We start from the raw sequence: 24368 nt of genomic DNA, 5'->3' as shown, positions 1-24368 counted from the left end.
CTTTATCTTTATTTCAAATAAAGAAATACTTGGTTTGATTGAAGTTTTATCCTGTCCTGTACCATAGAAAAACTCACTTAACACTTCATCGCATGAAAAAAATACCTATCACTGGAATGTTCCCCCTTTTTTAACCTGTGTACAAGCTTTAGTAGCCATTTAACCTCAAGCTTCTAAAATATTCTATAGAAACCCCAAATTGAAAACAAAAAGGTATTTTGAAATACCCAAGACATATCTTTATGACCTAAAAAAGGTTTACTGCAATAAAATGTAGAAAGGATTTCCGACCACTGTCAAATTCAAGGGAATACTTTTTTTCCGACATAATTCTGTATGCATCCAGATGTGACGTACCATGATTTATTGGAATTACACCTAAAGCCAAATGTATACCACAAAAACAGTCTAAACATGTGAAATAATGTTTCTAAAGACAAATAATTACTCTAGATGTATGTTTCATTATAATACTTAATTCTGATTTGCTGACTGAAATCTCCCGTTATTCCTTAATCAACTTCATTACACACAAAAAATTATCGTTCGCGATGACACGAGGTCCCACAATACGGGGTCGATTTTCAAAAACGTTATAAAAATTGTTAATCGATGTTTTTTTTCAAAGATAGTTTTATAGATTACAGAAGAGAAATACAATTACATAAAAAAATGTTGTTTACAGTAGGAGTTATGCTGATGTTCAGCTTATCAATAATTCACTTAGTCCAGGGATGTCCTGACATGTGTGATTGCGTTGGAGCCAATGTAATGTGCTCTTGTAAAGGTTTAACGCAAATACCAAATAATATTCCACCAACTACGACGTATTTGTAAGTACTGCAATGTATTGGAAAATGTGTGATTGACTTATTTTGTATACAATATAACATTCATTTAGAGACATACAACAAACAGTTATTATGCTCTCTTTCACATTCGTGTTTCATAGTTGTATCTTGTGGCAATACAGTGATACTAAAAGATAGAACAACTTCTCAACTTCTTTTGTAATAAGAGACAACATTACTATCATTATAAAGCATTTCTTAGATTTCAAATATAACAAGAGAATTTTATTGTTCAACAAAATAGTACATCTAAGATTGTACGGATTTCTTCATAACTGCCAATGTTTCACATATAAGAAAGCGTTCATTAGGACACTTAACGTTATTTTTATAACATGTATGATAAAACACCAGGTTACAGATTGTTCAATGTTTCGTAGTCAAATATTAATCAGACTAAATATGATTATATTTGAGTTTTGTCTCAAGTTTCTGTTAATTTTGTCAGTATAACATTAACATAGGTTTTCATGTTATTGTCTATTTAAGGTGGTACCTAACACTTTAACTAAATTTAATTTGGCTCGTTCAATTTTCTTAATATTTTGACAAATTATTTACTTTGACCCTTTGACAAAAATATAAAAATTTCAAAAAATTTGAACCAACCGTTTAGTGAGAAAAATTACACTGGTTATATAGCAGTTTGACAAACACTTATTTTGATCATTGAGAAGCTTAATATTCCCTTAACAACATAACGTAATTAAAACGCTTTGCTGATTTTACAGAGTTATCCCCCTGTAGTGTTAGGTACCACCTTAATTGATAACCAAACGATCGATTTAAAACAAAAATAGTAAAAATACAAATTATTGTTCATTTTAATTATTTTTCTTAATTTATCCGTAATTTTTTATTTTCATTTCTGTAATTTGATTTCAGAATAAATCAGGATGATTACCGAATGGATTTTTGCTATTGTTTTACATTTTCAAAACTCAATTCACAATTTTGAATAAGTTTGTTTCAATGAACTGTACTATTTTACTAGATAATGTCAATCTATAAGCCTTTTTATATCTTCAATTCAACCGCATGTATTAAAACCGTCTTTTACCAAAAACATCAGACTTGCTAAATCAAACTTATAACTGTACTGTGGCTTTATTAAATCGTTTATTTATGATAAACGTGATGTTCCTACTTTCAGAGAACTGTCCTTCAATAGCATTACCTCAAAAGAAGAAAATGTATTTACTGATTTAACATCCTTATGGACTTTGTAAGTACTGATACAGTGTCACTCTTTTATATGTGTACAAAGTTTAAAAAAAGCAGTTCAAAATAATCAGTAAACCATAGAGTCGAAATACATCAAACCAAACAATAGGTTATATGATACAAGTTTCAAAAAGTGTAATTTAGCTATTACATTAGTCTTGATTATTTAACAGAACTTGCCTGCAAAATATAAAGTTCCGATATACAACTGACAAGGTTTTTTTTATGGTTTAAATTTATGCCGCGTTATGAACTCATTTCAAATGTATCCTGCCTCAATCTGTCTTTAATTATCTTTTGTCAGAAGAACTTTAAGTATTATTGTTCGTCATCTCAACACGATTGGTTTTTCTCGCTTGAGCTAGTACGATTGAAAAGACTAATAATAATCTGTTCAACGCTGTTTTCCCTAAGACGACGTGGATCATTGAAGACCTTTTTCTCGAGATGACAACTGATGGTAGGTTAAATACTAAAATTTATGACAGACGGGATGATTTTAATTTTCCTATAGTCAACTTTCCATTTCTGTGTAGCAACTTCCCAGCGGCACCAGCATATGGAGTATATGTGTCGCAATTGATACGTTACTCTAGAGCTAGCTCAAAGTACGTTGATTGTGTTAAACAAGGAAGACTGCTTTCTCAAAAGTTGCTAAGACAGGGCTTTGAATCTATCAAATTAAGGTCATCACTCAAAAATTTTTACGGTCGCCATCATGAGCTGATTGGCCTTTATGACAAAAGTGTGTCAGAAATCATATCTGATATTCTTCCTCGGTCACAATAACCTTCCATCATTACCAAACTGAACAAAGAAATAACACGTAGGGTGCCGTATACGGTGCAGGAAATGCTTACGCGTCCGGAGCACCTGATTTCACTCCCGGTTTTTCGCGGAGTTCGTGTTGTTTCTTATTTATTATTTATTACTGTTGATGTAAATGTCCTTTGGTTTTGTGGGTCTTTGTTTACTCCTTGGTTTGAATTGTTATTGTCTTATATTAACAATACACGTACACCCTTAATTTTTAGCAATAATCAGTCTACTGTGCCGAAAATGGGAACTATCAGTCAGTAACATCAAAGAAAAATGTCGATAAATAGCGATACTACTTATTTTAATTTCAAATATAATCATACAAAAGCATGCCGACATAGGACACCGAATGTTTATTTCATTAAAGTCATAATACATGCAGCAATGTGATTTGATGGTGAAGTAAAACCTCAATGATATTTTGAATATTGCTTTCAAGAATGTCAAATTCAAGATTGTACAATGTTGGAAATAAAAAGAAAACTTATGAAGTTCAAAACTTGTATACTCTGTTCATTGGTCGCAATCATCTGCCCCTGTAAGTTAGCCTAAGTTTGGATTTTTTTCACTTTTGTATTTATGTTTTTACAAAACATATTAATGATTTTGTCTTCATTATATCAATCAAATTTTTAGTTTTCTTATTTTCATTCCTTTGATCTATAAACGGTGGAGCTAGAACAAATATTTGTTTTTAAAATAACATTTTATTAGGAAGTGATTTTATTGCTCTTTTTTCTAAATTTCTAAAAATAATCTTAAATTTTCATTCTGAATACAATCGTTATGTTATTTTATTTTTATTAACAAAGCATTTTAAAATGATGATTTTGAATACTTCCTCGTCATTAAACTTTCTAATTTGATTAACTCTAGAAAAAAACCGAAAACTTCCTCATCATTAAACTTTCTAATTTGATTAACTCTAGAAAAAAACCGAAAACTTCCTCATCCTTAAACTTTCTAATTTGATTAACTCTAGAAAAAAACCGAACACTTCCTCATCATTAACTTTCTGAATCTTAAATATTTAACTTTATATTGGGTTTACTGAATGTTTTCCTATTGATCAACTGATGTTCATAATTTCAGAGTGTTATATAGCAATGACATTACCTCAATAGAACAAAATGCATTTGTTGGATTAACATGGATAAAGAAGTTGTACTGACACACTGTGACTCTTGTATATTTGGACAATAGCAATCAATGAGTTCTAAAATCGAAAACAATTTAAAACAATAAGTAAACCAAAAATAGACAAGCAGTGAAATAGACAAAGCGTTGCATGATATAAGTTTATCTAAAATGTAATGTATTGTCCTGATTTTTGTCATGTGAACAAAACTTCTTCCCTACACTATCTAGATGGAACAATAGAAAGCTGAGAAGCTTTTATGATTATGCTAGATTATACACACTTTTTCAGTATTTTTACTGCTACAGTCTGTCATTGTTTATTTTTCCCCCGATGAAATGATAATTTAGAAGAAGGTTAAATTAATTATAAATGTCAATGTAGAAAAAAAAAGCTAAACTTTCTAAACTTCTCTTATAACTGTATTGTAGGTTTATTAAATCTTTTCCTAATGGTAAACTTGATGTTTCTTTTTTCAGAATTCTTTATGAGAATAGCATTACCTCAATAGACGAAAATGCGTTAACCGAATTAACATCCATAGAAAAGTTGTAAGTGCTGATGCAGTGTCACTGTATTATAATTGTTTAATGAAAATCGCTCAGTTCTTAGAAAAAAAAAGAAATATAAAAAACAAGTAAATTAAAAAGAAGACATACGGCAAAACAAATTAAGGGTTTTATGATATGAGTTACAAATTTGAAATTTGATTATTGTTGTATTATTAATATTATTATTAATTTTTGGTTATTTCAACACAACTTACCTTCAATATCTAAATGTTTAGATTGAAAACTGACTATTTTTTTTCTTCATATCTTTCCGCATTATAAGCATATTTTCCAGTTTAAATACACATGGAAAGCAGCCAAATTGAATTTTGAGGAAGACCTGAAGTAAACGATTTGTGGAAAAGAAATCTGTACAAGTTGGACAGTTGTATCTGTAAAGAGATCTTCTATGTAAAATTGGATTGCATATATTTACAAAAATGCGAACCGTATTTCTGTATCACTAGCCTGTCATAACTTTACTACATATTTCGTGAATATTCGGTTGAAGTGTGTTCTGCACCAATGTCATAAAGTAGTATGGATTAGCGTATAAAATTTCTCTAGATGACTTCATGACACACATTAACGCATATCAATATAACATAGAAAAAAGTAAAATCACAAAAATATTGAACTCAGAGGAAAATTCAAGATGAAACGTCTCTTACCAAATGGCCAACACATCAAGCGAATGAATAACAACTGTCATAATACTGACTTGGTACAGGCATTTTCGTATGTAAAAAATGGTGGATTGAACCTGGGTTATAGCTAGCTAAACATCTGACTTTTCTAACAGTCGCATCAAATTCCATTATATTGACAACGGTGTGTAACAAACACACACTAATATGTAATCAGATGACAGTCAAATCGTTTTTTGCAACCAAAATATTATTGAGAATTTAAGAAGAACCATATTTTAGTATAGCCCGTAATTAATTTTGAATTAATTATCGATCTTCAAAGATGATTTTTTTTTATCCAAATAGTTTTTGTGATCATCAACTTTTTACAATAATCTTCATTTGGTATTCTATTACTTTTTGTTTCTTTGTAGAGGAATTAATGACAATCCTCTTGTTTGTTGTTCAGTTACCGGATTTATAAATTGGGTCAATTAGAGATCGTGGGTTATATTTTTTGGAACTTGTACTGCTTTTATTTTATTTTCTACTTTTGCAGGTGAAAAAAAGGAATGGAAAGAACGGAACGAAAGAAAAGAAACAACAAAGGAAAAGAAACAAACAAAGGAAACAAAATGGGAAAGGAAAGAAACCAAACATGAACGGACGACATTGATATGTATCGACATACCGAGAAGATTGGAGATACACAGCATCAAACCGACAACAACAGATAAAAATGTGTTATCGTAACCATTGTGGAAACTTTCATTCATAGATTTAATATATTCAAATTGGGAATGTTTTGTGTTATTTTTTGCGATTCTAATCTGTTCCAGTCTCGACATATTTTTTTTCCAGTGGAGTCAAAGTGTACAATTTATATAGTTATATTGAGCCGAGTTAAAGCTTAAAGTTTTTGTGATAAAATTTCTTTTGATTCCAAATATAGTCATTGTGATTTTCTTTCGCTTCATTCCGAACACGTAGACTGTGTGCATCAGTCGAGTCCAAACACAGTCATTGTAATTTACTTTCTCTTTATTCCGAACACGTAATCTGTGTGAATCAGTTCAGTCCAAACACAGTCTTTCCACCCTTCCGTGAAAACGCCACCGGAAGTGATTTTTTTTAAACCGGAAGAAGCTAATTTTTAAATTAGTCCAAACACATGCAGTCATTGTGATTTACTCTCACGCAACTACAAGATTGCCAATAAACGGCATTGAACTGAATTGACCGGAAACTTCATTCATAGCTTTTATCTTATTTTAATTGAGAATGCTTGGGTTTATTTTCTGCTATTCTAACATACAATTTTATGTATATCATCAATTCGAGGAAGTGGAATCAAAGTATACAATTTGTGTAGTTTTATTTAGTCGAGTTACAAAAAAATGTTTGGAAAAAGTTTTCGAGATTAAATTTTTTTTGGATTCCAAATATACAGTCACTTTTAACTCGATTCCGAACACGTACTCTGTGGCAATCAGTCAAATACAAATATACAGTTTGTGCTTCTGGACTTCACTCAAATTCACATTATATAGTTTATTTTGTTTCCTAAAGATAATTAATTTAATCACACCTATAACCGATTCGCACGTGTTTGTTAAAAGTATACTAATCAAATTATATGAGGACATTTTATTGGAATATCAATTGGTGATTGGTATAATTAAACTCATCAGAGATAACAGGTATAAATTTAGTATATACGCCATACGCGCGTTTCGTCTACAAAAGACTCATCAGTGACGCTCGAATCCAAAAAACTTAAAAAGGCCAAATAATGATAAAAATATGCTTTGGTAAAATGTGGCATCTATTTGATCATTTATACATTTGCTGGTGACTTTTTTTTTTCTAAAATAATGTGGGATTAAATTTAATTTTGAAGTATTATTTGTCTGCCATATGAGTTGTCCTATTCCCGATCGTGGATCATAAAAAAACAGGAAACGTTTGCCTAATCCACACATTCGATCTAGGTCCTTTTGCAATTTGTTTGGTCTCAACTTGATTCGTTTCTTCTATGGATTGATAATATTTAAACAACAGTTAAATACCATTGCCTATATGCTACATATTCCAAGCAAACAATAGAGAGTTAGTTTTGTAGATTATCCATGGTTTTGAAACGAAAGGGATTTATGGTCGAAAATATCATCAACGGGTTATATCATCCGTAAAACAGATATTCCATAACGGTCAACCAACTCCTGATGGCGTCGGTAAAATTAACGAGGGGGGGGGGAGGTGCTAAACATCACCCTTTCGGACTCGTTGTTTGTTAGCTTCATTGTGGGCAGTAATTCTCAATCAAGGAAATCATGACAGGAAATACAAGCCCGGTAATATCGTTTCAACTGGAATAGATGCACCGTATTCAGGCGCAGCTTGATAAGTGCTTCTTGTTTAAATTTTTTTTTATATAGATAAGACAGTTGGTTTATTTGTTTGAATGATTGTAAACTAGTCATTTGTGGGGTCTTTTATAACTTGCTGTTCGCTGTAAGCCAAGGCTCTGTGTTGAAGGCAGTACTCTGACCTATAACTGTTTACTTTTTATAAATTGTGTCTTTGATGGAGATTTGTCTCGTTGGTACTCACATCGCATCTTCTTCTATCCATATATATTTTGACCCGTTGTTCATGGTCAGGATAAGGGTATTATATTGTCCGGTTTCTCTCCTCCGTCCGTCCATACGAGACTAAGCTGTTGTTTTAGATAGAAGCTTTGAAGTCTGAATAACAACGATTTGAATGCTAGTACATAGTTTAACAAGGAAGTGAACTATTTCATCTGTACGCCAAATTACAATCAATATGGAAACATGTTTTAAGTTTTGATATGTACTAAAATTTTGCGTTCAACAATGTGTGTGAGAGCTGACAAATCTATACATGGTCTATCTATAAAAAAAGGTCTCGTTTTTGGCCAGTGTGTCTGTTTGATACTCTGTACCGTCTCCTTTTCCGTATCCGGTTTATTGTTTTAGTTTATGAAAAACAGTAAAGTAAAAAAGAACATAATTAAAGTACAAAACGGAGATAAAATTGAAAATGAAAATGAAGAATGTGTCAGAGAGACAACAACCCGACCAAAAAGTAGAAACCAGCCGAAGAACATCAATAGGTTTTAAAACAGCCAGAAAATCCTGCAACCGGATGCGTGCTTCAGTTGTTTTTTTTCCCAAATGTGTACTAGTTCAGTGTTACTGGACGCCATTCTAAATTCCAAACCATGTAAATTAAACTAAAAATATAACTATTAAAAGACAGAGGCTCTTCACCTGGTACATCTGAATGCTCGTTATGTAGACTGCAAGCAACAGCCTTCCAGATTCTGTTGCATACACAAACAATGAGAATAACATTGTTCTTAAAACTAAACGCTTCTGATATTATGAATAGAGCCTCCCCATATCCTCAACTCCTTAATCTGAACAATAATCGAAGGAACTAAAGTGTAAAAATACATTCAGATAACCACAAACTCCTGACATAGTAACGTTTTAAAGCTACGTTTCAATGCCCTGAAATGCTTCATTTTGTAGTTAAGTGACTTAAGTTATTCAGCAAAAATCCTTAGCTTCTGCAATCTCCGGCGCAGAGTTCATATCCGTTCCATACATGCTCCGCAATACTTCACTTAATATGACAATCTCCGGCGCAGAGTGCATATCCATTCCATACATGCTCCGCAATACTGCACTTAATATTGAGTGTAGTGTTACCAAGATTTGAACGAAACGGATATGTGATCTCTGCGCCGGAGATCGTCGCTTCTGATGTTTGATTTTGAGCGAGGCTGATAAAGCCTAAGCAGATAAGAGCGAAACAGAGCTAGAAGATACTAAAGAGGTCTTTAAACTTATAGTTTTTGACAAAGTGACAACATCATGACATTACACGAATAAAAACAGATCGCAAGACAAACTACTGTATACAAGTTAGAACAGATGAAGCTTAAGAATTCTCAAAACAATCCACACAAAAAGTGGACGTGAACTTCCTTGTGAAGTAAAATACGAAATGGGAATCTTGCTGAATAATATATACTGCATTTAGTTTTTAGTTTTGTTCGTTGCGGACAAAGTTGTTTCGTTGCACATGTAGTATCTGTTTCATACATAGATATTAAAAAAAAGAACCGATGAATAATTGAATCTTATAAAATTATTTTAAAATTACAAGGGTCTACACAAACAGTTAATAATTAGGTTATAATTAAATTTTGACAATGTTTAAAAGTATTGTTTTATTCATATATAGATGCACAACCTCCGACTTCAAATAGAGACAGCCATATTGAATAATGTTGATAAACAGTTTCATCGTTGGAATCTTGCTAGTAGTGGAGACAAATTTCATTATCTGCTAAAATGTCCATTTTTAACCACAGTAGAAAATTGTACCTCGGCAAATACTATGTGGCTCGTCTAAATACATTAAAGATTAAAGGAGTATTAGCTGCGAGATACGAAAAATAAATAAGTGGTGCAATCATTAATGCCAGTGAATAAATAATATTCCTCGTGTGACCAATTTGGTTCAAATTTGTTAAAATAAAGTAAAAAACATAGCTGATGAATTATTCACTTGCAAGTGTATAACTCGACTTCATTTAATCTATATCCATTTGTACCTTAATTTAATTCCTCAGCCGGAGATGGGTTACTTATGTATTCAGCTATAAAAAGAAAAAAAATGTCAATATAGAAAGTTAAACAAGGATGAACCATTTGATAACTGGTTAGATCAACAAAGAAATTCTTATTCAGGCAAAAAACGAGGATAAATAAAAATTATACCATACAATATGAAATCAAGCAGACCAAGAAAAAAAAACCAATTACACGTGGTCGCTATCTATTTGTATTTATGTTTATGTTATATCAGATAATATGACAGTAAGTAGTCTGTGGGGGTCATCTCATCGGTTAATTAGATAACGTCTAGATAAAAATAGACACAAAAAGTTGATAAAAAATATCGAGTCAATGCATTTTTGTCTGTTTGTCTTTTTAATTTTTAGCGTTGGCGTTCTCTGTTAATTTTCGATTTATGAGTTTGACTGTTCCTTTGTTATCTTTCGTCCCTCTTTTTTCATTGTTTTTTTAGGCTTTTTGTAATTTGGTGCACGTTTAAGTATGTTCTATACCAAATTTGAGAATTGACGTAAAATAAGTTATCATTACTTTGACAGATAATGTATATTTAAGAAAAATACCTGATGAGCCAATTAGATAAATCAGAGCTAATAAGAGTATGTAAGTTAATAAGATGGGCAGACAAATCGATGGGTCTGCCTATGTAAAATGTATTTTTTAAACCACCGATTTGTATATAAACGTTTGAAAGAAGATGTATTTTCCTGTACATATTTTGCACTCTCTTTATATCTATGTGTTGTCAATGGTTATGAAAACAAAGATATTTTATTGCAAAATCTTTTGTATGATAAAATGAATAAAAGAGCGTTAATATATTGAAAAACATGTAATTATTTAATTACACACACAATTGTCATTCCTTCAGGACCTCAATGTCAACCATCATTATCTATGTCTTCCTACGCAGCATCATGGAGGTTGCTTTTAATGAGTACAAGTCTCCTTTGAATTTTTGCCAGTTGATCCCCATATTTTTATCAGCTGTGCCATTGGTTTTTAGGTATTCCCCATTCAACGAGGAATGACTACAATCATCGTACCACCATGCTCCCTTGTTGTTGGCAGCGCATTTTGTGTCTAATCGTGTATTATCCTGATCATAGGTACTGAACATGCGTCCGTTATGATAGTCTAGACCATCACCTGACAGAAAATTGTCAAATTGATTGAAATTATATCCTGTACACGAGATACGTCCACAGAAACTTAACAATGCTTTATTTTACTATATGTGTTGATAATATATAATTGTACAAACTTTCTTACGTTTAAAATTGGGTATTTTTACGACAAACCAAAACATAGAAGAGGACTTTAGAATACATACATAGCGAATGTAGTGTTTTTTTGTCACAGACATATTCAAAATGTATTCCATCATATTAGAACAGTTGCCCCTTTAAATAACTTTTCTTTTAAGTCAAGTCAAATCAGGTAGGTAAATGTATATTTCAAACATCTTCAAATCATTATTTAAGGAATTTGAAAATCTGGAAAGATTAAACATGATAGTAAAATCATATTTTTTAAATTTTAAAACTAAAACTGCCTGATGTATTTTATTCAGAAGAAAAGTACTCCGAATGTAAATGAATTATTGAACGTATTTTAGAGTAATGATTGAATGCGTTCTTTTGTCATTTGCCCCTGTTGAAGAGAGGCAAAAGATACCACACAACAATACAAACTTTAGACGAAGCAACACGAACCCTTTAAAACTGTGTGGATCTCAGGTGCGCCAGAAGGGTTGCATCCGTCGTGTTGATCATATTAATATACACCCATTGATTTTGATTCGGTAGGTCACATTTGGAGAAAAGAGGACGGGATTGTTGTTGTGGAAATTGAAACATATCCGTTGTCATTTGTGAAACAAATGACTACTTGGACTACTTTATTTAACAGATATCTTATGAGCAGCAACCCTCTATCAAATCAATCATTATAGGAAATAAAAGCTCTCGAATATCGACCTGCAGACAAATGGGGTTTCCTTTAGAATTCTAAAAAATCGTTTTCACAAAATAACCAAATTGCGCGGAAACAAAATCAAATTAAAAAAAATCCCCTCGTTTTTTAGTTTGCGAAAAGTATTTACCAGCATTACCAGCGAATCCATCTACGGATAGCCTATACTTTGATTCAGCATCACCAATGACGAATGTGGAGTACTTTGCATATCTCCTCTGGCCATCCCATGCCTCTAAGTCAATGTACAACTCTGTAGGGACTTTTGTTAAGATATGTAGGTATTTATTCCCTGCGATAAAATGAAAAAAAAAACCAATTACAAACATTGTTTGAAAAATAGTGCCTAAGTGAACATTTACTTCCTATATGATGTTTAGCTTTATACATATAAATATATTTCCGCTTTATTTGTCGATTTTGGGCAATTCAAAGCTCCATACTTGTTGTGGTATGGAAACCATACCCCTGATGATGAGCTAATATCGACCACTAAATGTCATTTGGTTATATTGTGTCGTTTGGTTACTGTAGCTTGATCAATTTGTTCATCTCTTTTTATTCGTATGATATAATACTACAACACACCCCCGACATCAGGAGTCCATGACTGATGAATTGAACTAGCTACGCTTTTAGCCTGGATTTTTGGCATGGTATTGTCATCTAATAAGGTAACATGTTTTCTCTGCTTTCAAAATCTTTCTGTTTGATTCTGTCCTGGTCTTCAGTTAGTTGGTGTGCATATTGGAGGCAGAACGCATGGATTAGGTAATAGGTGACATACTTTTGATATCGGTATCGGATTCAACTCGGAATTCGTTATGTGTTGGTTATATTATTTATTTGGAAAACAAAAAAGCCTTACATAGTGTATTTTTCAATTTACACGATTGTCCTATATTAGTTATATATAAAGTTGAATTCTTTGATTAGAAGTTTTTACGTCATTCAAACTAACACATAGGACCCGATTATTTTAGCATAATTATAGAAAAAAACATATGTTTTTAGGTTTTTATATATGTTAGTACTTACAACAAGTATTCTTCGGAAACATTATTCGTTATATATTAATCTCAAAACATGGTAAAGGATTGTCTAATGTTTTTAAGAAATGTCTGTAATATTGCTTTCTGTCTATGCAGAAGTAACATCCAAAATGAGGTGCACACTGAATAACCCGCGTTTATTTGAAACCCCTCACGGGGAGGATTGTGTCTGATATTCATATGATGAGGACATATTTTTCAATCAGTTTAATTGCAGTCTGGAGCTGGCATGTCCGTTAACTGCTAGTAGTCTGAGGTTATTTATGTATTTTTGTCATTTTGTTTATTTTCTTTGGTTACATCTTCTGACATCGAACTTCTCTTGAACTGAATGTTAATGTGCGTATTGTTATGCGTTTACTTTTCTGCATTGGCTAGAGGGATAGGGGGAGGGTTGAGATCTCACAAACATGTTTAACCCCACCGCACTTTTGCGCCTGTCCCAAGTCAGGAGCCTCTGGCCTTTGTTAGTCTTGTATTATTTTAACTGTTAGTTTCTTGTGTACAATTTGGAGTTTAGTATGGCGTTCATTATCACTAAATTGGTATATATTTGTTTAAGGGGCAAGCTAAAGGACGCCTCCGAGTGCGGGAATTTCTCGTTGCATTGAAGACTTGTTGGTGACCTTCTACTGTTGTCTGCTCTATGGTCGGGTTGTTGTCTCTTTGGCACATTCCCCATGACCACTATATTTTATGTTATTTCTAACTAGTAGACAGAAAACCAATACCGACATTCCTTAAAATTTAATTACAAATTTCATTTAAAATCATGAAAAACGTTGTTAACCCTCACATGACAGAACTGTGTATGAGCTGATAGACAAAACATTGTCAGGCAACCTAAAGACGCGTTATATCCCATTTTTGTTTTGTCCAAACCGTGTTCTATTTGGTGATAAATCTGTATATAACACAAAAAGTCAGTAAAATTAAGAAGACATTATGAAGTCTCTAAATTTAAATAAATGAATAAAATATAACCTATCCAAAATTCTCCATTAATGTCTCCAAAACCGGCTTCATAATTCTGCCAGCCCCTGAAGAAATGTTCGCTACCATCAGATCGCCTCTGAAACACCTAAATGTACAAAAAGCGATTGCCAATTAGTCTTGTTCACATTGCGGTTGAGTATTAAATAACAACTGTATACCGTTGTTTAAAAGTCATCAATCGATTAATTGAAAACAAATCCGGGTTACAAACTAAAAACTAGACAAACACATCAACTACATGTAACAGAGGGAAACAACGGAACAACAGAAATACTAAAGTAAAAAAAAAGCAAATGTCAACATACATAGAAACGAACTATAAGATAAGAACTGTAATATTTCTGACTTGGTACAGGGTATTCTAAGGTATAATACCACTATTGATTTCCCCCTATTAGTCTTTTTGTTAAATTTGCACTTAAAAAAATGTGCAGAATTTATCTTTGTATCAAATAAAGAAATACTTGGCATGAGTAAAGTTGTATCCTTAATACTATAGAAAACATTTCACATAACATTTCATTGCATAAAAGAAAATCACCTTCACTGGAAGTTAACCAATCAAATGACTCCCTTATTTAGACTGTGAACAAGGTATAGTAACCATGTTACCTCAAGTTTACGAAATATTCGATAGAAATCCCCCCCAAAAAAATAATGGTGCTTAGAAATACCCAAGACATATGTTTATGAAACAGAAATGTTTTACTGCAACTGTCAAACCCTCGTATACAACTGGATGTGATGCACCATTCTTGGTGGTAATACACCTTAATAAAAAAAAGTGCATTGAACTTTGCTTTATGGCTAGCCAAACCTCTTGCTTATATGACAATTTTAAAAATGTCGCTAAATAACAACGTGACAGAAGTATCCCACACACACCAAGGACAGAGAACGCACAAATAATTAATATAATTGTCATTAAACTATGTAAGCCGTAGAAAAGCAACGAATATCTTCCATTAACGACATCACAGGAAATCCCAAAGAGTGACGTATTTCTATAACGAATATATCATTGTATATTATCTTTAAATTCATACAATTACTTTAACAATGCTAGTCCAAACAATTATTACTAATATGACGGTATTAAAAGGCTAATTTAAATAAATGCTGTGACGACATCAGAACTATTTGGACTATTTTATCATGTAAAATGGAAATCAACTGGACTGTACTAAAAAATACAAACCACTAACGATAAGACATAACAATATATCCATCTGAAACCACAACAGAAACATTATAAATAAATACATGCAAGTCGGATGAATAAATACCCAGACAAGTCGTACAGCAATGCAATGCAAATTCTTCCACCGACATAGCAGTCATATACGGGATGAGGTCACGTTCGGTACTTAGCAGACAGACGACATAGATATTAATCCTCACCATCATTATCACCTTACACCGATCAAGATAGATTTCACAATACGGAAATAGAACATACTGTTATCCTTAACTGACAAAATTCAAATGTCAGTAACATCTAACTCAGTTACATCATACGTGTAGATCATTGCTAATTGAAAACATTTGTTTCTATAGAATCATTGTTTAGTCTTTCACGTTAACGACAGTAATCTTAAGTGTTGTTTTGTTAAGTTAATTTGAAAATTGATTACGTGGTCTGCATTAAGGTGGTAAATGTCCCTACAGGGAGGTAACTCTGTAAAAATCAGTTAAATGTTTTACTCATGTCTTTTGGTAATTAGGAAATATTAAGCTTCTCAATGATCGACAACAGTAATTGCCAAACTTCTATATACTAGTATTCAATGATATTTTCCCGATAAAGAGTGCGGTTCAAGTTGTTTGAAATTTCCATATTTTTGTCAAAAGGTCTAAGTGAATATATTGTCACAGTTTAGATAAACTATTGTTGTTCAGCAGAACCCCTACTTACAAACAAACCTTTTCAGTCTGTTGTCATATCCCAATATACGACTTATATCATTGTAATATTAAAAACAATACTTACGACCCATCCTCCTCCGTCTGTCGTCATATCACAGTATACATCTAGTATCGCTGTATCATCAGGATTAATACTATATACCCCATCGGTCAAGCTACTATTCTGTTTCCACGCTAGACAATCCCACATTTTGTAACATATATCTGTAGGTTGTATTTGCTCTGGAAATTGAAAATTAAGTGCGAGTATGTATATTGCAAATCAAAACTTGTTCCTTTGGGATTTAGCTTAAGAATAAGTAGAGAAATAAATATATTACTTAGAGTACTTTAACATTAGTCTAGCGCTCGGTCTTCACTTATGATAACACAGCTTGATTAATGTAAAGATTTAGTAAGTGTAAATTAATGGTCATGTAATTTGTGTCTGTTTTTTTAAATTTTTTCATAAATTATCAATCAGCATAAAACAAACTTCATAAAGCAGTATTCTGCTGTTGTCTGCTCTTTGGTCGGGATGTTGTCTCTTTGACACATTCCCCATTTCCATTCTCAATTTTATTAATATAATAATATCCTGTAGTTGTAACTTACCAATATGTCGAACTAGAACGAGGTCTGCCTTATTCATCTTTTTAAAGCAATAAGATCGAAACTTTGATAATCAATTTCAAGTGCCTATCAAGAAGTTAAGAAGAAATAAGAGAATAAGTGGATGATTGCATATCAAGCACTTTGTATTAATTCGGTGTTTCCCCCTGTAAGTTATCTGTTTTGACTTATGGGGTTTCCCACTTCCTTATTGTGATCTAAGTTAAGAATACAAGTTTCTGAATAAATCGAAAGTGATGAATTTTGATATGATCCGTAGGTGCACATACATATAAGATATACATCTCCAGTACCATGACGGTTTTATATCCGTTAAAAGTATCATGCAAAAAAAACTCGTTTTTGTTGCCAGCATAAATTATATGTGTTGTTTGAGACGAGGCGACTTGTTTGATGGTATATCGTTGACCTCGCCGTCATGTGTTTTAGGAAAAGGTTAATTGATATATCTGACAATTAGTTACGTTAAGAAATATTATACAAATATAGCCTTTGTATGAGGTCTATACAAGGATATATTGACCTGAAAGAAGTATATTGACTGAGGACGAAGTCCGAGGTCGATATACTTCTTTGGGTCGATATATCCTGTATTGACCTCATACAAAGGCTATATTTGTTATATTATTAATTTCCGACCATGTTTGTATCAAAATCGTCATTTAGGTTTGTTGGAATTTTATAGATATTACATTGTCTCCTTGACAATAACAACATATTAGTTGTTATTTCATTTACTTTTTTTTTGGACATCTTATGTATTTGAAGATTTTTTTTAGTCAAATAATCGATCACAGATATCATTTGTTTCAAAACGTAAAACAATATCCTGAAATTCATTACATGACGTCACAAAGTATATCGGTTTTTAGATATTCTAAAAATAACCGTGCAATATGCATTTTGCCGATCAATATGCTTTTTGCTATCCGCCGTTTTCTCTCTACCTTCGAAAATATAGTTTAACATGTGACTATCCCTAAACGAATCCAATTTGTTAAAATATACGAATTAATAATATAAATATATATCAATTTATTAATTATGTTAATTACATATCAATAAAACTTAATTAATATTTTCGCCCTTTTTTCTCAACATAAGGATGAACACGTGTCAATCGACTATAAAATAGAACCCGTGATACCTCACTTGCAATACAATTTTGACAAACTTTTCAAGTTGGAGTTAAATAAAGCCGTCAGTAGTTTCGCACTCAGCAAAATAATCACAGTTATCTACTACATGACATCAAATAACGAGGAAATTTACAAAAATTTTATAGTGTCTTACTTATATTTTTAACGCAATTTATGACACAATTCGAGCGAAATGTTAACGATAAATCGAAATCAATGTCAAAAAGTTTCTATAGTGTAATCTTAATGAGAAAACAAGCTTTTTAGTGGAAATTGGTATGTCAAACTCTTCACCGATGATAATTCGGTGTTTTCCCTCTATAAGTTTTTAATTCAGTCAAAAATAGATGTTCTTGAAAAATTTGAAAGCAATACAAAAGGAAAACTAACGTCAACAATGTATTTCACTAGGGGTAGCTTTTCTCATGGTCTTAACGTGTACTGAAATAGTAAGAGGTACATCTCTAATGCATTTACGATTTAGTATCGTCAAAAGAATCATGCCTTTAACTCGTATGTGTTGTTTGAGACAAGTTGGTTCAAGGATTACAATTATATATACATGTACATATTTTTATCATATATAATTACATCAACTGATGTTTATCCAGTTAAAATACCTGTTGAAATTAAATTTAGACGGAGAGCAATTTTTAGCATCGTTGTTAAAATTAAATAAATCTAAGGAAGTAGAAACTACAGGGTTAATTGACAGTTACCTTAGCATTTTAAAGTTAAGCATTGTTTTTTCCATCAAAGTTGAAAATCAACCAAAATATTACAAAAAAATCACCATCACAAAAAGGAAAATTAATGATAGGAAACGAAATATTGTCCCTTTTGTTTTAATTTTTAGTGTTTAGTTTCCCGTGTAATACAAAAATTTCTGAATCTAGTAAAGGACAGTTATTATCGTGTATATTTGATTTATCTAAAGTAAGTTTCTTTGGGTAAGTTCCTGAAGTATATTTATAAAAGTCTTCATTATATAAGGAAATAATATCATCAAGATAACGGTAAGTGTTGATGCATTTATCAATTAAATGTAATTTAAACGGGGCTTTACTTAGTTTGGACATACACTGTGATTCATAACAGTACTTAACAATTAATGAGTGATTATTTAAAGCTCCCTATTCTATTATGCTTATCTACAATATTTATACCGACGCATACCTGATTTGTCAATACATTCTGTAATGTTATCCCCGGCCACTCGCCCTTGTAACTCTTCCAATTTATCGACATCATTCCTCAGTTCTTCTATACTTTCGTTTAGATGATTAATCTCCGTGTTAGTATCAGTCAATGTGTGTTGCTGTTTGTTAGTGTTTTCATGTAACACGTTGATTTCACATGACAATTGACGCCTTTCGTTTTCAAGTTTGTATGTCAGATACTGATTTCCACTTTTAAGTGAAGAAATTTCGTTTTCGTTTTTAATAACTCTTTTAAGTAGCTCATGCATATCGTCTTTCAAAACATTAATGTCCGATTGGATGCTTCTCGTCTCCTTTGTGTTTGCCTTCACAAAACTGTGTGTACTAGGACCAAACACATTACCGTTGCAGATACATAGCAGAAAAGATAGTATCAGTACTACTATGAATTCCATTTCATAAACGTCTGCTTGTAAATATGTATTTTTTTTTAAATATAAGATACACGTCAAAAACAAAATTGACTGTATCAAAATGAACCAGTGAATGACTTAAACGGAGGGAAAATATTATATTTAAACTTAAGACATTGTTTTTATAAGATTTCCTCCTATAAATAAATGAGGAAGCTAAACTTACACAATGCTTATTGTAAGACATTTAACTTAGTTAATACAGTATGCAAGATTTCAAAGGATGCCCTCAAACAGAGGAAATGTCAATCTAATTAAAAACCGATCTCTCATTGCGCCTGTTTCTGATATGTCGCGTGGGAGATCTTACGAAACCCGCTTTGAGGTCACATGTGAGTGACCTCGTAGGTGTGTTTTCACGGAGTTCAGTATTTTTGTGTTTTTACTTCTTTTTTTTCGACCAATGTAATTGAGTCTTCTACGATCTTGAAAGTTTAACCTAAGGTAAAGGGATGTAACTCATTTTAATTACGACGAAATCATCAGTCAAAATAATTCATAAACTTTTTTGATTGGCTTTTCAATAGGTCGTCAACTCATTTGCATATAATTATAAATTCATAACTTTTAGTTCACTCACATGTGACCTCAAAGTCGTTTTCGTTAGATCTCCCACACGACATTTTTGTTAGATTGACATTTTCTCTGTTTGAGGGCATCCTTTGAAATCTTGCACTGTAAACACTTTAGTGTATTAACTAAGTTATTTTGGTTTTAAATACAAAATAGCTTAAATGGGTTTGTTACAAAAAGTAGATTTTTTAAAGTAATATATACATTTCTGTTAACCGTGGTAAAAGAGGGACGAAAGATACTAAAGGGACAGTCAACACTACATTCAATAAGCAGTTTGTAAAATGCTATGATTTTCAACCATCTACTATTTTATTTGATAACTTTTGAATTTCATAGATAATAATTGGCGGACATTTACATTTACCCTTCTGGAGCAGCTGAGATTAACCCCGTCTTTCAGTGCGCTTATTATTTGCTCAATTTGTTTTCCTTTTATATATTGTATTTTGAAAAGTATTATGTCCTTTGGTCATTTTTCTATTTTATATATAATAGCATTGTCAGTTCTTTTTACTTACGAGTTTGATTATCATTTGGTATCTCTTGCCTCTGTTTTAAAATAAAACATTAAGAATACTTAAAAATCAATTGTTCCGAAAACAATTGAAGGTCTTTTCACGTCAATTTTTAAATTTACTGAAAAGATGATCGTGTTTACTCAATATTAAAATTGGCATCAAATCATCAGTTTATTCCTACTGATGAGATAAATAATATATACTTTTTGAGCGAAATAAGGGAGATAATGTGCTACTTCCGGTGAAGTAAATGTCACTTCCATTCTCATATAACAGCTTTTTGTTACACTGATTCAAAAATATATAGGTTCTCTATACTTTTTTCAGTAACCAGTCTTTCTAGACCTTAGTGATAAGTTAATGTATATAAATTACCAAATTTACTGATTCCGGGTACTTGTTCATGAAAAAAGAACAAAGATGGCTACTTCCAGTTTTTTCAAGTTCACAACACTTCCGGTTGTCATTTTTCAAGATCATATGTCAACCAACCTTTTGTAAAACGTCATTTGACTTTATAATAAACAAAGTTGAAATGATAATCAATCAACTTTATAATCAGACATTTCAGGGGCACAAGCTCCTATAAGATGCCATTGGATTGTTTGTGATTAAAATTTTAAAAAGTCAAAATTGAGAACTTGACCTTTGACCTTGACCTCTTTTTCTAAGAGAGAACCTAAGGCTTATACAGTTAACGGTTTATGAGTTAAAAACACATATCGATAATTGTATTTGGTAATTGTAGATAACTCCTACAAAATATCATCGAATGTCTTCGATCCAAATTAGTAAAAAAAATTATGAGGATGTAACAAACAATTTGTTAAAAGAATTTTGTCGATTTCTTTTTTTGTTCCGAAGGAGATGCACATACATTTGTATTTTATAAACAGTGAATAGGGTGATACTGTAAATCTTACAGGCAGACATATTCGTACCTTACAATGAATCTACATATAATAAAGTGACTTACAAAACTTACATAGAAGGAAAATCACGATGTTACTCGTTAATGGATAGCACTGTCGTGATACCCAGACAGCAATGTTTACAAATCAATACTCATAATGATATATTTATTGATTATTGACTTTTGACGAGGTAAATATGTTATGCATGTCTGTTCATATTATATTGACCTAGGACGAAGTTTAGAACGTGTAAAATGAGTGAAAGTCCTCTATGTGTATGACACAAATGTGAATAGTGCAAGTTTGAAAATGACATTGATCCGATGTTACTATTTTTGGAAAAGATATTGGCTCGATGTTACTATTTTTGGAAAAGATAGTGGCTCGATGTTACTATTTTTGGAAAGATAGTGGCTCGAGGTTACTATTTTTGGAAATGATATTGGCTCGATGTTACTATTTTTGGAAATGAAATTGGCTCGATGTTACTATTTTTGGAAATGATTTTGGCTCGATGTTACTATTTTTGGAAAGGATAGTAGCTCGATGTTACTATTTTTGGAAATGATATTGGCTCGATGTTACTTTTTTTGGAATAGATAGTGACTCGATGTTACTATTTTTTTTAAATGATATTGGCTCGATGTTACTAATTTTGTAAATGATATTGGCTCGATGTTACTATTTTTGGAAAAGATAGTGGCTCGATGTTACTATTTTTTGAAATGATATTGGCTCCATGTTACTATTTTTGTAAATGATATTGGCTCGATGTTACTATTTTTGGAAGTGATATTGGCTCGATATTACTATTTTGGGAAATAATAGTGGCTCGATGTTACTATTATTGGAAATGATATTGGCTCGATGTTACTATTTTTGGAAATGATATTGGCTCGATGTTACTATTTTTGGAAATGATATTGGCTCGATGTTACTATTTTTGGAAAGGATAGTGGCTCGATGTTACTTTTTTTGGAAATGATATTAGCTCGATGTTACTTTTTTTGGAAAAGATAGTGGCTCGATGTTACTATTTTTTTTAAATGATATTGGCTCGATGTTACTATTTTTGTAAATGATATTGGCCCGATGTTACTATTTTTGGAAAAGATAGTGGCTCGATGTTACTATTTTTGGAAATGTTATTGGCTCGATGTTACTATTTCTAGTCACATGAAGTCAATATAATTATAAAACATTGTAACATCAAGTCAATATTTACAATAGAAAAAAAAAGAAATAAAAACAAGATTTATAGATAGCATATATAGGGAAACAAGTGACCAAATGTTAAAACCAATGAGAAACATCAAACATCAAACATCAGACATCAAACAATTTTTTTTTTCTTTTACTCTTATTAACAAAAAACTTTTTCTTTTTTAGTCTTTGAACCATGAAAAATTTCACAATTGCCAGACAGTCAATTTAGTTAAAGCTCAAACATTATTCACAGTATGCATTATCTTGTTATCTACTTTCTATATATGTCAAGCATATTATTTTTACATTTTGTAGGTAAATTGTTGTGTGCTCTTTAGTCGACTTGTTGTCTCTTTGACACATTCCCCATTTCCATGCTCAATTTTATCTAATAGATATCAAATTATATTAATAATTTAAATTCATATAGTTGCCACATTTTACATTTAACTATTACTCTTACGATCCTGAACATGGTTATTCGAAATTCAAAACATAATAATAAAAATCAATCTGCCCTTGGTGGTTGTATATATAAAGATGTTTGTATGAGAGCCAATGGGACAACCTTCCATCCAAGTGACAATTTATAAAGGTAAACCGTAATGGTGTATCTATTCAGGTTTTCCTTCAGAAACCGACCAAGTTCTTTGGAAAAAGTCTACCAACGGTATATTATGAACTGTTCAAAATGTCGTTTAGAGGTCAATACATTTATAATTCGTTAACCTATTTCTCTGACGTCAGTCTATTGTTCTAACGGTGAATTATTTTTCAAGAATCCACTGACCACCATGTTAACTTAAGATAACTTATATCATAATTTTTAACTTACGAGATTGTATCCTCTTAAAAAACGAGTGACTAATATAGGCTCGAACTCGCGCGTATTTTCGACAGTTAAGTCTGTAGTCTATGCATGATACCACTCGACCACGAGTGCTGATATAAATTGTTATTTAAATATCACTCTTATAGCGTATATCTGTCAATGCATGTCAATAAACTGTATTTCTGTATTTTTGTTATCCAATGAAATAAATAAACACTCTAAAATCAAAGAATTGTAGATATTACTTACTAGTACAATTCATTGATGAAACATACATCCATGTACACATTACACTTATCACTTTTAAAGTACAATGCCTTTCCCTTTTCATCATCTTTTGATTTTATGATTTTAATGATATCATACTATGATCACTTAGTTTCTTTGTTTGATTATAAATGGTCCAAATATACATCAACATTTAACTGACTTTTATGTGAATAAAGTGGGATTAACTACGACTGTACAACTACTTCTTTGACGGTGAAACCAGAAACAAAATCGTCAACTTTATAGTAAAAATGAAATATAGATACCTCATAGATTAAAAACAATATTTTGGTACAGAAAAACATTACAAAAAAAAAATCATTCCGGGTACTAAGCTTGAACTTGGCACTGTTAATATCACAGTTTTATCTTTCTGTACCAACGACTAGACGATCATGGCTGTGAAAAACTTACATGACACATTGCAAAATTTACATAATTATATATTGTACATTTGAAGCAAAAGCAATTTTGCTTGGGTTTAAGGATGCGTACCACAAATTATATTAGTTCATTAACTGATTGACGATGGATGACCAATGCAATAACGTTAAAAAAATCAAATCAAAAATAGAGTTTAAACAAAATGTATATATAATATTTCATTTATGACAAATGATATTATCTATTCTATCAACAACTGGTATCTAGTGAAGTGGTGTTATTGTGAATTGTATACTTCATTTAGTTTGTTTTAAATTAGTTTAAGTAATTTTAAACGTGTTTTGTGAACTCAATCTAACGGAACATTGGTTTGTTAATTAGGTAGCTAAATACTATATAATTATGTAAATATTAAAGGTTTCTAAATGTTGGTTATTAAAAAAATTTAACT

At 31.6% G+C, this 24368-nt stretch overlaps 1 protein-coding gene across 1 annotated transcript; it reads right to left on the bottom strand.

Moving 5' to 3' along the window:
* Window positions 1-10319: 10319 nt before the first annotated feature.
* LOC139499556 (microfibril-associated glycoprotein 4-like) lies at window positions 10320-19255 on the bottom strand. Its single transcript, XM_071288283.1, has 5 exons — window positions 18761-19255; window positions 15898-16055; window positions 13896-13992; window positions 11990-12151; window positions 10320-11034 (listed from the first exon to the last, which is right to left on the bottom strand). Exons 1-5 carry the CDS (start codon window positions 19197-19199, stop codon window positions 10781-10783), a joined length of 1110 nt encoding a protein of 369 aa, XP_071144384.1. The 5' UTR covers window positions 19200-19255; the 3' UTR covers window positions 10320-10780.
* Between the last annotated feature and the right edge of the window lie 5113 nt (window positions 19256-24368).

This window comes from Mytilus edulis, chromosome 12, assembly GCF_963676685.1.
Source record: "Mytilus edulis chromosome 12, xbMytEdul2.2, whole genome shotgun sequence".
Classification (NCBI taxonomy): domain Eukaryota; kingdom Metazoa; phylum Mollusca; class Bivalvia; order Mytilida; family Mytilidae; genus Mytilus; species Mytilus edulis.
The sequence above is the reverse complement of the archived record's forward strand: the minus strand, read 5'-3'. Positions and strand labels throughout refer to the sequence as shown.